Here is a 14,637-nt window from a genome sequence, read left to right on the forward strand (position 1 = left end):
TAAGGCTTAGGTTTTCTGCAAGTTTATCTGAGTGCCCTTCCATTTCCTTCTGTATAAATAGAAGAATGAACACCTGTCTCGTGAGGTTATTTAGAGAGGAAGATTACAAAAATGCGTGGCATACAGGACTTACTAAGGAGCCTTGCCACACCTTCACTTTGTCGCCTGGTGTTGCCAGCAGCGCCCAAGTGCTCCAGTGACTGGGAGAAACATGTAGAACACAGACTAGCAGGGTAGCGCCCCGAGAGAGAAACCTGTGCTGAACTTGGTTTTGGGGTACAGAGACAGAGCAGCAGGAGTAGGCAAGACCTCCCGGAGCTCGTAGTGTGGGTGGAGAGGTTCCATGTGGGGCCAGGCTGGCCGTCCACCGTGGGTTCTAGATGCTTCCCTAGACACAGGCTTCCGGGTACCATTCTGTGTGTGAATTTGAAGTTTTGGAAACCCAGAGCCAAAAGGAAACTTTGTGATTATCTAACACCAACTCCAGAAAAGGAGAAAGTGAACTTTTCCCTTTGAAGGAAACCAGTTGTGATGGGAGCAAGAGGAAAATTGACTCCAAATGGATCATGTTTTATTCAGTTTGTCCTGCCAGGGGGGATAGCCAGAACCCAGAGACAGGATAGAAAGTGGGACACCCCAACTTTAAGCTTCATGCATTGTACATGAGCTGTGCCCGCTTCACCGAGCTCAGCTCCCAGGGGCCTCTAATGGCCCTCACCCTCGCTAGCAAACATAGTTAAAAATTAACAGGCTGACAGGATTAAATAGGGAGGGCGAGCAGCCACTGTGGACCGAATCTGACGCAGGGTATTACACGCTCGGGTGCCCACGACCAGAGCAGCGGCTCAGTGAACTTGGAGACATCAGAGCACCTTTCAGTGCCTGTCTGGAAACAAGAGCCAAACTTATGCTCCAACAGGAAGAGCTGAGGCCCAGGACAGAGTTAGCCCCAAGGGCTTGTGCTTGGTCCCCGGCCTGGCTGCTCTTTGAGGATGTAAGTGTTCACGATCCTTGGTTTTGAGGCCTCAATGTCTGACACTCTTGTTATCCTGCCTAGGAGCCTTTGAAGAACCAGTCTTCTCCAGCTGGGGCTTTTTGGTATTTCCAGATAGTGTTTTCAATGGAGTCAAGGCTGACCTCACCCTGGCAGCAATCCTCCTGTCTCAACATCTCAAGTGCTAGGATTTATATGTATAAGGTACCTCTTGGCTACAGCCAAGATGTTCTTCCTTTGTCCTTTTCCAGCTGCTGGGATGAGGAAGATGATGGACCTACCTGTAGCCAAGCCACACAATTCTCAGGTCCCAGGCCTAATAGAAGTGTCTAAAGCCACATTCCTGACAGAGGGTGGTGGGATCCATACGGTGTGGCCCCAGGGCAGTGCGTCGCCCCCTTAACTACTACGTGATTTAGGGAAATTTCTGTTTTCCAGATTTCTCTGTCTGCAATAGACTGAACACTTTCCTCTTTCTAGCACAGACTAAGTCAGGGTTAGTGTTAAATATTAGGTTAGATCAAACCCCTAGAATGGTATGCAAGCTTGGGCGGGGGAGAGAGAGATTGTGTGTGTGTGTGTGTGTGTGTGTGTGTGTGTGTGTGTGTGTGTGTGTGTGTACATGCTTCTCTGGGGCAGGAATGGCCGGGATGATCCTTGAAGCCAACTCTTCTGCCATGGTGTGGACTTAACTGTTCCTGAAGAGCTGACTTTGAGGAAGTCTGGGGAAGCCACTGGTCCTAGCAGTGGTAATGAGGAGTCAGAAGCATCTTGTCCAGGGCTTGGACAGGAGTGACCTGGGGCCACAAGCTTCAGCAGAGCAAACAGCCCAGACGGGGGTGAAGGTTAACCTTCTTGCCATCCTCCAAACAGTGTAGTGATTAGCACAAAACAGCTTGTCCTCCTGGGCTAGCAGCCCACACTCCTGGTTGTGCCCCTTGGACTCTGCTTCTCTCTGGTTACTAGAACAGGGAGCTGCTCAGTTTGGCCTGGCAGGCACTGCCCCCTGCTGGAAGGTGGGTTGCCTCGGGTCTCTGGAGTGCAGCACACTGGAGTCCCAGCCGTGAACCACAGGTGGTGAGCTTTGGGAGTCCATCTTTTCTCAGTCAGCTACAGTGTGATCTCGGGTGTGTGTGCACGTGTGTGCATGTGGGGGGTGGGGAGGGGGAACGCCGGAGTCAGAGGCGGCTAGAGAGGCAGACAGACGGCGAGGAGGCCTCTCTCTTCACAGCCACCCTCACCAGTCCCAGACCCATGCCATCTGCCCTGCAGCTCACTGTCCCCCCGCCAGCCCATTCCTGTGTCCCCTCAGTGAACACTATCCCATGTCGGCCTCAGGGCCCTACATCCCCACCTCACACCCAGGCCTCACAACTGCCACCACCGCTCCACACTGACCCAGTGCACACGGACCATTTTAGGTTTAGGTTCCCAGCGTCCCCTGCCTGAGGGCCCTGGCCCCTAGGCCACCCTTTCCCAGCTGACTTGGGAAGGCAGCTCCAACTTTGCTCTCAGATGATCAAGCCGTGAGCCAAGGGTAGGTACTGGTTTCTTTGGTCTCCAGCCCCTCCACCCCTCTGCTCCTGTCTCTAGCCTTCCGGCACCACCAACCCCCTCCCCACTCCCACCCCTACCTCACCCAAACCAACCCCCACCCCAGCCTTCCCACATTTTTTCCTCATGATTTTGTTAGCTCCCTTGGTCCTATAGAAGACACCCAGGTGTGAGTCTTTAGTCTGTCTTCAAGGACAAGTTTCTGATCCCTCCACCCTTCCTTCCATAAATGGTGGCAAAGATGCTGGCCCGTCTTTAAGGAAGGACCCATGGGGGCTCTGAGGACTCTCAGGCAACGTGGCTTTACCCCCAAAGGTTTTGGTCCTCTGGCCTGCTGGTCTCTGCTTTCTGGAAATAATATCTGGCATGGTCCCCAGAGGACACCTCATACACAAGATGACCCAAGGGGCACCTTGAGGTAGATGCCGATGCCCCAGAAGCTCTCAGCGTTCCTTCAGTTTTGTTAGAGCCGTATATGCCCCAGTCAGAGCAGACGTCTCCACCCTAAGTTGGCCTAGTAGGCAGGGTTCCCCATTTGGCCTTCCTGTCCTACACTGTCAGCAAGGGTGTGTGGGAGTCCTTCACTTGGCAGGAAACCCCAAGGACTGCTTGGGGACCAGCGCGAAAGTGCAAGAACTAACTTCTCCCTGGGACCCGATCCCTTGGCTTCTCAGCCCTTAGAGTCAGGGCTTCTTCGTCCTGAGCTGGACTCTGGGACAGGGCAGTTTTCTCCAAACCCCAAGTCCCCGGAGTCCTAGGGTTGTCTGTAATTTCCCTCTGGCCCCATGGTACCCCCCCCCCCCCCCATCAGCCAAAATGGCTCCTGCTACATCTTGGTGTTTGATGCTGAGAGATTCTCCTGACGTATGCCAGGGTTCCATCACAGCTTCCCAAGCACCCCCTTGTTGCTGTCATTTGCATCTCTTGTTTCCAGCATCATCTTCCCTGTTGCTCACTGTTCTCAGTGGGAGTCCTTCCCTCTTACTTAACGAAAGAGAAGCAAGTTGAGTAAGCCCTGCTCTCTGGAAATAGAGGCTGGAACATCAGGAGTTCAAGGCTAATTTTTTTTGAAAATTTTACTCATATTTTATGTATGAGTGCACTACGTGTATACCTCATGCCAGAAGAAGGCATCAGATTCTATTATTGATGGTTGTGAGCCACCTCTGTGGTTGCTGGGAATTGAACTCGGGACCTCTGGAAGAAGAGCCAGTGCTCCTAACTGCTGAGCCATCTCTCCAGCCCCTCAAGGCTAATCTTGGTTTCATGGTGAGTTAGAGACTGGCCCACAGGTGCCCCACAGGCTACAGACAAAGCTGGCATTGTCAATGTATGGTATTTAAGAATGCAAAGCTTGTGCCTTTCTTGTTGTTGATCTTTTGTGTGACATGGGACCCAGAGCCTTCTGACAGGCGGAGAAGGCACCCTCAGCCTGGTGGTGTTAACTTGTCTTGGGAGAGACAGCACTGCTGTTGACCTGGGTTTAGCTCTTTGCACAGGCCCCTAGGACACTGTGAACACCGCCTGGTCTTCCAGATGTCCCACCACATCAGGAAGCCAACCCTTTTCCTGAGAGAGCAGGCTCTGGAGAAAGTTCAGTTCCCGCCAGGCCAGTCTCAGGAGGAGTGAGTCATGAAGTGCCCCCCCCCCCTTGGTGTTTGCTTAAACCATCAGGCCACTCTCCCCAGCTCTGGTATTTCTAAGAGAGTATGGAAGGGAAGAACCCACAGGGCCTCTTAATTGCTGTTAACTCTGACAAGGACGGGGGGTTGGATGCCCGCTAAAGTGGATGCTGCCCCATAAGTTCCACTGGTATGCTCATAGGGCTTCTGGAAAGTCTCTCGGGGTGCAGCTGTGGTGTTTCTCAGAAGGTCCTAGGCAGGGATTCCCACCCTGGCCAGTGTGAATGGACCCCTCTCAGTGGTGAGGAGGTCTGGGGACCCACAGTGAGGTGGGACCCCTGGCTCACTGCTCTCCTGTCTTTTCAGATGCGCTGGCTCCCTCCCTCCGAGGCTACTTCTCAGGGTTGGAAGTCCCGACAGTTCTGCTGAAGGCTGTGTAAGTACTTGGCTTCTCCGGGGACCATTCGGTGCCCCTAGCCCTCCCGTGGTTCTCCATCTGGGAGAAACGTGGGCATTGCCCCTGAGTGTTCACCTGGGATGGGAAGATGATGAACAGGCCCAGCTCTGCTTGAGTCTCCCTTGGGGACCAGGCTCCTGTCCTCCCGTGCGTCGTCAGCAGTCTATATACTGGGCATCGGGAAATTTGATGACTCTGTCATGGTTCACCTCCTCTCAGCATTAGGGAGAAGCCCCTCCCACGTGGCCCACTCAAATGCAGATTTTTTTAAAATAGGCAGTATGCTGCTGTTGCCTAGTCTTGCCTTACTTAAAGTATCAAAGTATCTTTTTTATGTTTTAGATTTGTTCTTTACATGTATGAGCGTTTTGCCTACATGTATGTATGTGTACCATGTGCATACTGTGCCCCAAGAGCCCAGAAGAGGGCATCTGACCCCCCAGAACTGGGGTTCTGGTAGTTGAGCCACCACGTGGGTTCTGGGAAGCAAACCCAAGTCCTGTACAAGAGCAACAAGTGCTATCTCTCTCTCCAGCCCCCACTTTATAAAAATACATTTTTTTCAATTATTGAAAAATAATTTTTATACAATAGTCAGATCAGTTTTCCCTCCCCAACTCCTACCTCCCCACCCAATAGAAAACAAATAAGTAAACAAAGAACAAACCGGAATTTTTTAAAAAGAAAAGGCACCAGAAACAAAAACACATACACATACAAACAAAACCCATAAAAACTGGAAATTAATATGTAGCCAAATGACCAAACAAAGCAATATGCGACAAAAAGTCTACAGAAACACCTGGAGTTTTAGTGTTGGCCAGCTCCTAGTCATGGGGCCTACCCCCTAAGTGGGGTTATAAACCGTGTCTGTCCTAAATATTCAAGTACACAAACACCTTCTGTAGTTTGGAGTCTTGACTGAATTTCTCCTTAAGCAAGGGGCACTGTAGTTCTGAGCTGTAACGTAGCAGGAACTGGGGCGTATGACTGAAATTAAGTTTTCTAAGTGTTACAGCTCCCCAGTTAGATCCTTCAACCCTTTGTGAACCTGGAAGGGAAGTGGGTGGGCTTGGGTCCTGTTCGATGCTAATGCAGGGTGTTTGGCCCATGTGCTGATGCTGACAGTGACAGACTCTTAAAGCCCCTCTATTTTGAGAGTTGGCCATGTAAAATGGATACTCACTTTTCCCACGGTTGAGGCAGAGGTTCAGTACTTTGTTAGGGCACTGGAGACTCTGAAGAGGTACCGTATGTAAATAAGCCTGCGGTGGCTTAGGTTCTACCTTGACATGTTTGTGTGAGCGCCCGTGGAAGAAGGAAGGATGGTGGGTGATGGGGCTAGCCTTGTCTTCCTGAGGAGAAAGGAGAGTTCCCACAGGAAGGCTCAGGTCATTAATGCAGAATGTTGACTGCGCTTGCTGAGCCCTTGTGGTGATGGGAGGTCAGGGTCAGTGTTTCCCATTGCCCTGCTGGCCTGGGTTGGGGCTACCCGCAGCAGGAATGCATGGAGTGGAATCAGAGTGGCAGGAAAACCATCTGGCTTCTGCCATCTGGTAGGTGCTCTGGGGACACTGATATCGGTTGGTGGGCAAGTTGGCGAATGACAGAGGCACCCAAGTCTCTCTTCATTGTTTTGTTTGCTGTTCATCTAGGCTTAAAGGAAGAAGCACATCTCTTAGCCGTTATATGTGTTCCGGTTTAAAAGACTTTGTACACTTTGTATGAGCATGCTCACATTTTTCCCGAAATCACTATTTTCTGTCGGCCAGAGGCCCGGTGGTAGCAGAGTGGGGCTAGGGACTACGCCATCACCACACAGAAAGGTCTAGCATCTCTTGAATGTAGTTCATCTCTGAGCTGTACATGGGCCAGGCTCGCGCTTGCCTGGGGTGTGAGGTGGTCTCGGGTGTGTCATGTGGAGATCGTCCAGAAGGAATTTGGGTGGCAGTGCCATTACTGTCGCATGGAACTAGGTATGTGCAGCCACCACTCCAGCTCCTTCCCAAGTCAGCTATGATCCAAGCTGTGGACTTTGGGGGAATATAAAACAGATTTGGGAACACCGGTGCTGTTGAGCTAATAGAAGCAGAGGGGACCAAAGCGCGTGTCCGAAAGGGCAGTGCTGGCCAGGTGGGCGGCTCCACAGCACAGCAGAGGGTGCTGGCACGGAGAGTGAGGCACTAAGGGTGCCAGACACCCTACTGGCACACGTGGTATATCGACTGTTGTATGCTCTCCTTTAATCCCCATAGTCCCAGGCCTACTCCAGAAGAGGCCTTACTCTTGGACTTGTGTTAGGATTAGAGGCGTGTAGCCCTATGTCTTGCTTTAGAAATCTCTAGTTTATCTGCTTTGGTTTCTTAGTGCAAGCATAAAACAAATGACTAAACTCGAAATATAAACTGACCCAGCTCTTTACTCTGTGGACATGGGAGTCGTACCAGCTTGTGTCCAACATTCCTGTGGGAGCCCTGTGGACCCAGTCTGCACACAACGGCCGCTCGGAGGCCCTGGGCTCAGCCTGCAGAGCAGGGTGTGTGGGTTCGCGCTCACTGGTGGTGTGAGGAAGACTTGGAAGAGTGGCCGGAGGCTGAGCTTGCTGACGCTGTTGGCTTGGCATGTGGTCGGCATGAGCGAGATTTAGTCTGTCTACACGTTATCACCCCATCACTAGCATTTTGGTGATGATCCAGCCGTGAAACAGAGAACCATGATAGTGTTTGCAAGACATGTTTTGAAAATGATCATTTTCCAGCTCCACCAAGAACAAGAGAACACGTTTTCTGTCGCTCCTTACAAGTAACACAGTGACAGCCTTGCTTGTTGGACATCCAAATATAGCTAAACAAGTCTTCTAAAGAGCTTGGGGACTGGTGTGGGATGAGATAATATTAAGAACTTGTGAGATTCGCTTGGCCTTCAACCACAGCATAGAAATTGCAGGCATGTGCTGTTACAGCCTTGCCGGGTTAGAGGAGGTAATGGGAGCTAAAACGGCAGGATATTTAGCTGTTTATGCCTCCAGCTTCTTTGGGAGGAACAGCCTAGTCTGCCTCTGTCTTTAAGGCCAGGTCTCCTGTAGGCCCAGACGGCCGCTGTGGCTCCAGCAATCACCCCACTCTCTCCTTAGAAGAGACCAGCCTTGTGCTCCGTATTGCAGTAGCCTCAGAAGCCAGGGAAGTTCCTGTTACTTTATCAGGATCACACTTGAGCTTGTAACAGTAAATATTCAGTGAGCAACTCTAGCTTACTGAGGAGGAGGGTAGTGGAATAATAATAAAATGAGCATAATAGGTCAGATAGGGTGAGCGTGGAGTCTGCTAGGAATTGCCAGGAAGCGACAGCTTTTAATGTCCTGTGTAGGAGGCTCAGCCAGCGAAGGTGCCCGGCAGACCAGCTCTTTCCCTGCAGACCCACTAGTGGTACCATGTCTGGAGAATGTGACTCTTCCGATCCTTCTTGTCCCTTGGCCAACTAAAAGTGGGCTTGGAACGTGCCCAGGGGGCACCCTAGGGCTGCTATTGCTAGCCAGCCTTGGGTGGGGGGCACACTTGGTCACTATGGATTGTAACAGAGGGTGGGGGAGTTTAGGTAGTTTCCTCCCTCAAATAGCCCAGCTTTTACTATGAAACCAGACTCATACCTGCCTCTCTTTAAAGGTCTCTGTAGTGACTTCTGAGTTCCCTTGCCTCTGGCCCAGTAGCCTGTCACCCTGTTCTAAGTCCCCAGACCACGTTTCCACCTGCATTCTCTGGACTTGAAAGGTCATCCTACAGTGGGGCTGCGCTTGGGAGCAGGCTGGTCTTCCTGCCCCAGGGCGGGCAGCATGAGGACCACAGAGAAGGTTGCCATGCGCAGTTAACAGCTCTCTCTGTCCACCCAGGTCTCGGGTGTGTGATGGCGGCTGCAATCTGTCTTGTGGGTATTAATGCGATCTTCACTGGTGGCGACTGTCATCCAGCTGTTCTGCAGAACTGGAGCTTTGCTGGTGAGTGCCAAAGTCAGGTGGCAACCAGTGTGGGCAGGATGGGCACCAGCATCTCCTGGAACCACAGCCTCTGTCTGTATGGGCCTATGGCATCTGCATACTACCAGTCCAGTTATCTGACGCACCCTTCCAGTGACAAGCTGCTTCAGGGCAGCCAAGATGTAGTAACCGTCAGTTTGGTTTCGTAGTGGGTGCTTTTTGTTTTGAAATAGTACCTTACTGTGTAGCCCAGGCTAGCCTCAGCCTTTCTAGTACTGGGAAGCTCAAATGCCATCGTGCCTGGCAATAGTTGGCAAGTTACCCATGGCCTTCTCAAGTAAAGAGGCTCCATTCTCGATAGGAGCACTGTGACTTAAAACAAATTTCATAAAATACAGCTTTTTTCCCTCCCTTTCAGCTCCCAAGCCTTCATTTGAAAAACCAGCAGTTAGTTTGTTGGAAGTAAGATATAGTGTGTTCCCCTCATAACTGTCCAATTGCATTAAGTATAATGAAGCCATTTCTCTACTGGGGGACATGTTTTGAGCCTCTGCTGAAATTGGTGAGTGTGGATTCTCCAGAGGTTGTCATGGGGCTTTTCTGGCCTCTCTCCTCAGGCGGTAGTCGCTATCAGAACCTCAGTCGTCAGGTTTGGAAGTCAGGGTTGCTCAGGCCGATGTGGAGCTCCGGATCTTCCTTCCCCGGCCCACCAAGTGCTGAGGTTACAGGTGTGTGCCACCAAGCCTGGCCCTAGGTAGAGGCTGTAAAGGAAATTACAATATACACTATCCGGGATGACCTGCTCGCGGCCACCTCAGACGGCAGCTTCCAGTGACTTGGCTTTGGGTAACAGAATGCCAGGGACACTTCATGCCTCAGCCCAAATAAGGAGACAAATTTCATTCCTTATGATGGGCCTATAAAAAAAAATGAGTCAGAAGGAAGGCAAGGTTGCTGCTGAGGATGGAGATGAGGCAGCCAACCAAGGAGGTCACTGCAGCATTTGGGGGACATGAGCGACTTCACACTGAGATCAGCACCTCGTAGGACCGAGCGAGCCGCAAGTACAGTGTACGTTCCCCCGTCCAAGTCTGTTTCCTACAGTAGCACAGAGCTGTCACAAGTACCATAGTGACACACCGTGCGGTGCAGCTGACGTCCCGGAAGCTATATGGCCTTGTGATCTGGTGCCTTTCGTCCTTGTCCTCAGCAGTAGTGCCCAGTGTTCTTGATCTTCCTTCTTTGTTTTGAAGGATTTTCCTTTCTCTAGAGTGATTTAAAGGTCAGTTGATAGGTACTCATGCAGTTTGTTGTTGTAGTTCTGGGGATAAGAGCCAGGCCCCTGTGCATGCCACGCAAGCGCTGTCCCTCTGAACTCCCCCATGCCAGACAGTTTTTTTTTATATAAATATTTATTTATTATGTATGCAATATTCTTTCTGCATATATGCCTGAAGGCCAGAAGAGGGCACTAGACCTCATTACAGATGGTTGTGAGCCACCATGTGGTTGCTGGGAATTGAACTCAGGACCTTTGGAAGAGCAGGCAATGCTCTTAACCTCTGAGCCATCTCTCCAGCCCCCAGACAGTTTTTAAATGCGATAAAGCAACCAAAATATTAGTTGTCCAAGGTCCACTAGCCCAGTGTCAGAAGCAGGTGGTATATCCAGTACCAGAAAGCCCCAATAATAAAGGAGCAGGAAGCGACAAGAGGCTCAGAACTAGAGTTTCAGATGCCCCTGGAATGCACAGAAAGGTGGGTCAGGTGGGGGCCGTGAAGCAGGCACGGAGGGCCATGGCAGACAGTGTATAGCTCTGCAGGTCCCGGGCCACCATGGCTTACAGACGGGAGGGAGTGTGGTGGCTGTTCTTGTCACCAATCTAAGGCATCCTTGCCAGACAGAGGCACACCTGAGCAAGGAGGGAGGGTTCCCTCTACCCTTAGGCTAGAGCCAGGCCTAAACATGGCCAGGGAGGGTCCCTGGAGACTGGTCTCTGCAGAGAACTACAAACTTTACATGTCTTAAATATTTACTTTATATTAGTATTGACAGGTATAAAAATGAGTTTGTCTGACGGAGTCAGGGTAGCAGAGGAATATTAGAAGTCAAGTTTGGAGGGAAATCACTAACAGTTATTAGGCCAAGCTTATGCAGATGGGTGACCAAAACAGTTGTTAATTTGGGAGAAAATTTACCTGGTGCCTGGCTGAGTGTAGCTCAGCAACGCCGAAGCCCAGGTGGCGGTTGTTCCACCCTAGGTATCCTCCATCTGTGTGGCGGCAGAGTGCCCTAGTGAGCTTACACATCAGGGCCAGCTGAAGTCAGCGTCTTACAATTGTATGTACCATCAGGTATCCGGTCACAGTATCCTGTGTCTTCCCTCGTGTACAGCTGCTGCTGCTGCTGCAGCTGTGTAGTTCATGCACGAGCAGAGGACACAGGAAGTCAGGATAACTTTCAGGGTGTCTGTCAAGCTGACAGCCACACCACCAGCTGTTTTTGTTCTGGTTTTTGAGACACCACTTACATGTTGTTCTGGATCCCCTTTCCCAAAAGGCTCTTATGAAAAGAATCTGCCCCTCGTCACCCAGCCCACTGTCCCTCCGTTGTGCTTTGTGTTCCCGGACGTCTTTGGATTCTTTTTAAACATCCTTGTTAACACATTCCAGGGTTTGAACTCCATTCCGGGCTAAACCTCTTCCTTGTTTACAGGGACTGAAATAGCTGCATTTTGACCTTGTGTTCAGTCTGGGACGTAGATGGCAGTGTGGATACATTCTTTTCCCATGTGAGAATTACGTTTCCAGGGTAGGTTCTGGAAAGCTCAGGGAACTATAGGTTCTGCCCCCCTTCTTTCCCAACTTCCAAAGACCCTGTGTGCAGGGAGAGTGGTACAAAGCCAGAATCTGGGGCTTATTCACCCCGCCCCAGAGGGATTAGCTTCCCACAGAAGGGTGCCCCAGAGCTGGTGTGTAGCCCAGGCTGGACCTCCAGTGCAGACCCTGCCTGGCAGATCAATGTTAAGACAAGGGCCCAAGTGTCTAAATGAAGGAACATTTTGCTGTGCCCTGCTAGCTCCTCTGGGGTAGAGGATCGTCTTGGGGAAGAAAGTAACATCCAACATCATTCCTGCCTACTTCTGTAGGGACTTCTCCCTACAAAGCCCTTCTGGATTGGACCTAGGAAAAATGAGTTTTCAAAGACAAGAGTTTTGTAACTAAGTGGGTGTAGGAAAGGAAAGGGGGAAATACAGGCAGACGAGTCTTGAAGGTTGTACTAAGGGGCCTAGGGAGTGGGAGCCAGTGGAGAAATATGACATGAATCATCTTCTGCTACTCAGGGTTGGTGGGAAGAAGATGGTCCCAGGACAGAGCTGCCCAAGGCCACAGAGCAGGCACAGATAGAGATGGTGACAGCTTTGACTGGAACAGTACACAAAGGCCACTTTAGACTCCTGTTCAAGAGCTGAACCCACCTTCCCTGCCAGGCAGAGCCACAAAGCTAACCTGCTCTCTGCAGCCTGCCATCCTGTCTGTCCTTTCTCAGGGTGACTGAGAACAGCATCCCAGTTGTTAGTCTTGCTGCTTTCCCAAGATAGCCGCCTCTGAGCCAGGAAGAGCTGCACAAACCTAGTCCCAGAGCCCAGCTGTGTCTTGTGCGGAGCCCCTGCAGCACAGAATGGGTTTGATGGGCTGTACTCGAGGTCAGGAGGCGGCAGAACTTGTAGATGGTGGAAAGTTTCTGTGAACCACTTTCATTCCCCCGTGACATCTGCTCTGTGGGGAGCAAGGCAAGCAGGAGCCTCCTAAGACGAGTGTGCTTCAGCTGAAGCTCCTTTGGCACATCAGTGATGTGAGGAAGTGAGTCAGGCCATGAGGCCACAGGCTCACAAGGAATCTCTGTTGCTGTCACCTAAAACGTAACTCTATCTGTCCTCTTCTGCCCCCGGTTCCCACTCCTCCCACCCCACGCATACCTAGCCTGTGGGAACTCTGGGCCTACCTACTCCCAGGTAGACATCAGAAATCAGGGTTTAACAGAAAAGATAGGCACTTTTTGCAAGTGTTTCTGGTGACTGGTTTGAAACGGGGTCTGGCAGTGTAGCCCTGACTAGCCAGGAACTCGCATGTAGATCCCATGCTTCTGGGATTAAAAGCATGCACCACCATGCCCGCCTAGAGATGGACACATTCAGATTCTCCCGGCTTGAGCATCACAGGGTATGCGGTCCCCAGTGGTACTAAGTGTGAGAAGAGGCAAAAAGTGAGAGGTTCCTGAAGGAGCTTTGGCTCTTTATCCCTGCCAGACATTTGACTCAGAATGCTGCTGCCAGAGGACAGAGAAGGAAGTGGTCAAAGGCTACAGCGTTCCTACAGCTTTTTACAGGAAGCAGCTGCCAACATGCTAGGATTGCCGCAGCTGCGAGACAGAAGAGCGTTAGCTTCACAGCTGTGCGCCTACAGGTCTCGTCCTGCTCTGGAAAGCAGAGCTTTCTCACTGGTGCCTTTCCGAGCTCCACAGGTACACAGCCATTGTATTTGGATCTCAAAACTTGTAGGCCATTATTACGTAAATAAGCCTTTCTCTGTACAGAATCCTAGTCTGCTTGTATGTATACCTTTTCTGTGTTTGACAACACGAGTCTAACCTGTCAGTGAAAAAATACGAGAGTTGGAGAATATAAAGTGAATGACAATAAAAATGGGCTTTCAGTGCGTGCATCCTGGACGGTACTGTGGAGCTGTGGAGAGTACAGTCCAGAACCAGGTTGGAGTTACTCAGTGGCAGCGCATACCCAGCATTTGTGAGATGGAAGGACTGGGAGTTTGAATATCCTGGGCTCAAAGAGCTGACTCTATCACAACGCACAATACAAAAGCATGTGTTTCAAAGTTCAGGGAAGAAGGGGAGCTTAGAGTTTATTTTGCACACTTCAGTGCATGTGGAGAGAGGTGAGGGAACACTTGCAAGGAACCTGTTCTTGACCATGGGAGTCCCCAGCATTGACTCAGATCATGAGACCTGACAATGTGCTTACCCCACTGAACCATCTGGCCCGGTCCTGTTTTCTCTGTAGCCCAGGCTGGCCTGGAACCCCAGCTGATCCTCCTGCCTCAGGCTCCAGTGCCCAGTTTGAAGTCTTTACCTATGAGTCTGCTGACACTACTTGTCTCAGCAAGATCCATGTACACGATTGGAAGGTTGCTTTCCAACACGTTTTCTTTCTGTTTCAGGTTTGAAAACGCCTTGCCCAGTTTTGATCCCTTCAAGACTTTGCCACAGCCTCTATCACACATCTGTTTTCCTCAAAGAAAAAAAAATATATAATAAAATGTGTTTTACTCTTTTACACTGTATAATTTTAAGAAATACGTGTTATTTGTGAATGCATGGTCTGACGTTTCTGTACAGTTTAGAGACATACTCAGGTGGAACACAGACAAAACAGTAAAGCCAAGACGGCTAGTATTTTCTAGCGGGCATTTATGAATGGAGGGAGGAGTTCTTACACTAGGTTAGATCACTTTTGCACTTGATTTTTGAATGCTTTTTCATGACATTTATCTTGTTTTTCTTCTAAAATAAGCTGCATGTTTGAGGCATGTCTCTGAATAGCATTGAAATTTCCACGATTGTGTTGTGAATGTGTGGACTCCATCTGCCTGGCCCCGAGTCAGGGCACGTTAGTGACATGGTGTAGAAGTGAGCTCTGCAAGACAAAGCCCCAGGAGCATCTCCCACCACAGTGTTCACAGCTGGGCAGGAATTACTACTTAGGTAATGTCTCCCGAGCACAGCGTACCATCTGAAACCCATGGCAGCTATGGCTGCAACAATACAAACTGTGCCAAGTGGGGTATTGTCATTTCATACTTGTATTATATTGTTACCATTTATGATAGCACCCTCAGAGTGTGGGACCTAATATATCACTCACCTTCCATAAACTGTTCTCTTTCCCAGTGGAAAGATAAAAGTCCACCCCACTAAGTGGAGGGACCTTGGTTTGGACCTGTGAGGCCAACAAGGCCTCAGG

At 50.4% G+C, this 14,637-nt stretch overlaps 1 protein-coding gene across 4 annotated transcripts in view; it reads left to right on the forward strand.

Moving 5' to 3' along the window:
* Positions 1-13,957, forward strand: part of Rbpms (RNA binding protein, mRNA processing factor) — a 146,832-nt gene extending 132,875 nt beyond the window's left edge. For 2 of the 4 annotated variants that reach the window (XR_005976311.1, XR_005976312.1), the window contains 3 exons: positions 4,537-4,606; positions 8,514-8,618; positions 13,835-13,957. Coding sequence is in view for 2 of the 4 variants with exons in the window: in XM_041673926.1 (XP_041529860.1) it covers positions 4,537-4,606; positions 13,835-13,928 (164 nt within the window). In the remaining 2 variants the exon portion in view is untranslated. The remainder of the gene's footprint in view (positions 1-4,536; positions 4,607-8,513; positions 8,619-13,834) is intronic. The other 2 variants (XM_041673925.1, XM_041673926.1) reach the window with 1 other exon arrangement.
* Positions 13,958-14,637: the final 680 nt, after the last annotated feature.

The sequence above is a fragment of the Microtus oregoni genome, unplaced genomic scaffold, assembly GCF_018167655.1.
Source record: "Microtus oregoni isolate MIOR12 unplaced genomic scaffold, Mior012 000024F_ref0000369, whole genome shotgun sequence".
Classification (NCBI taxonomy): domain Eukaryota; kingdom Metazoa; phylum Chordata; class Mammalia; order Rodentia; family Cricetidae; genus Microtus; species Microtus oregoni.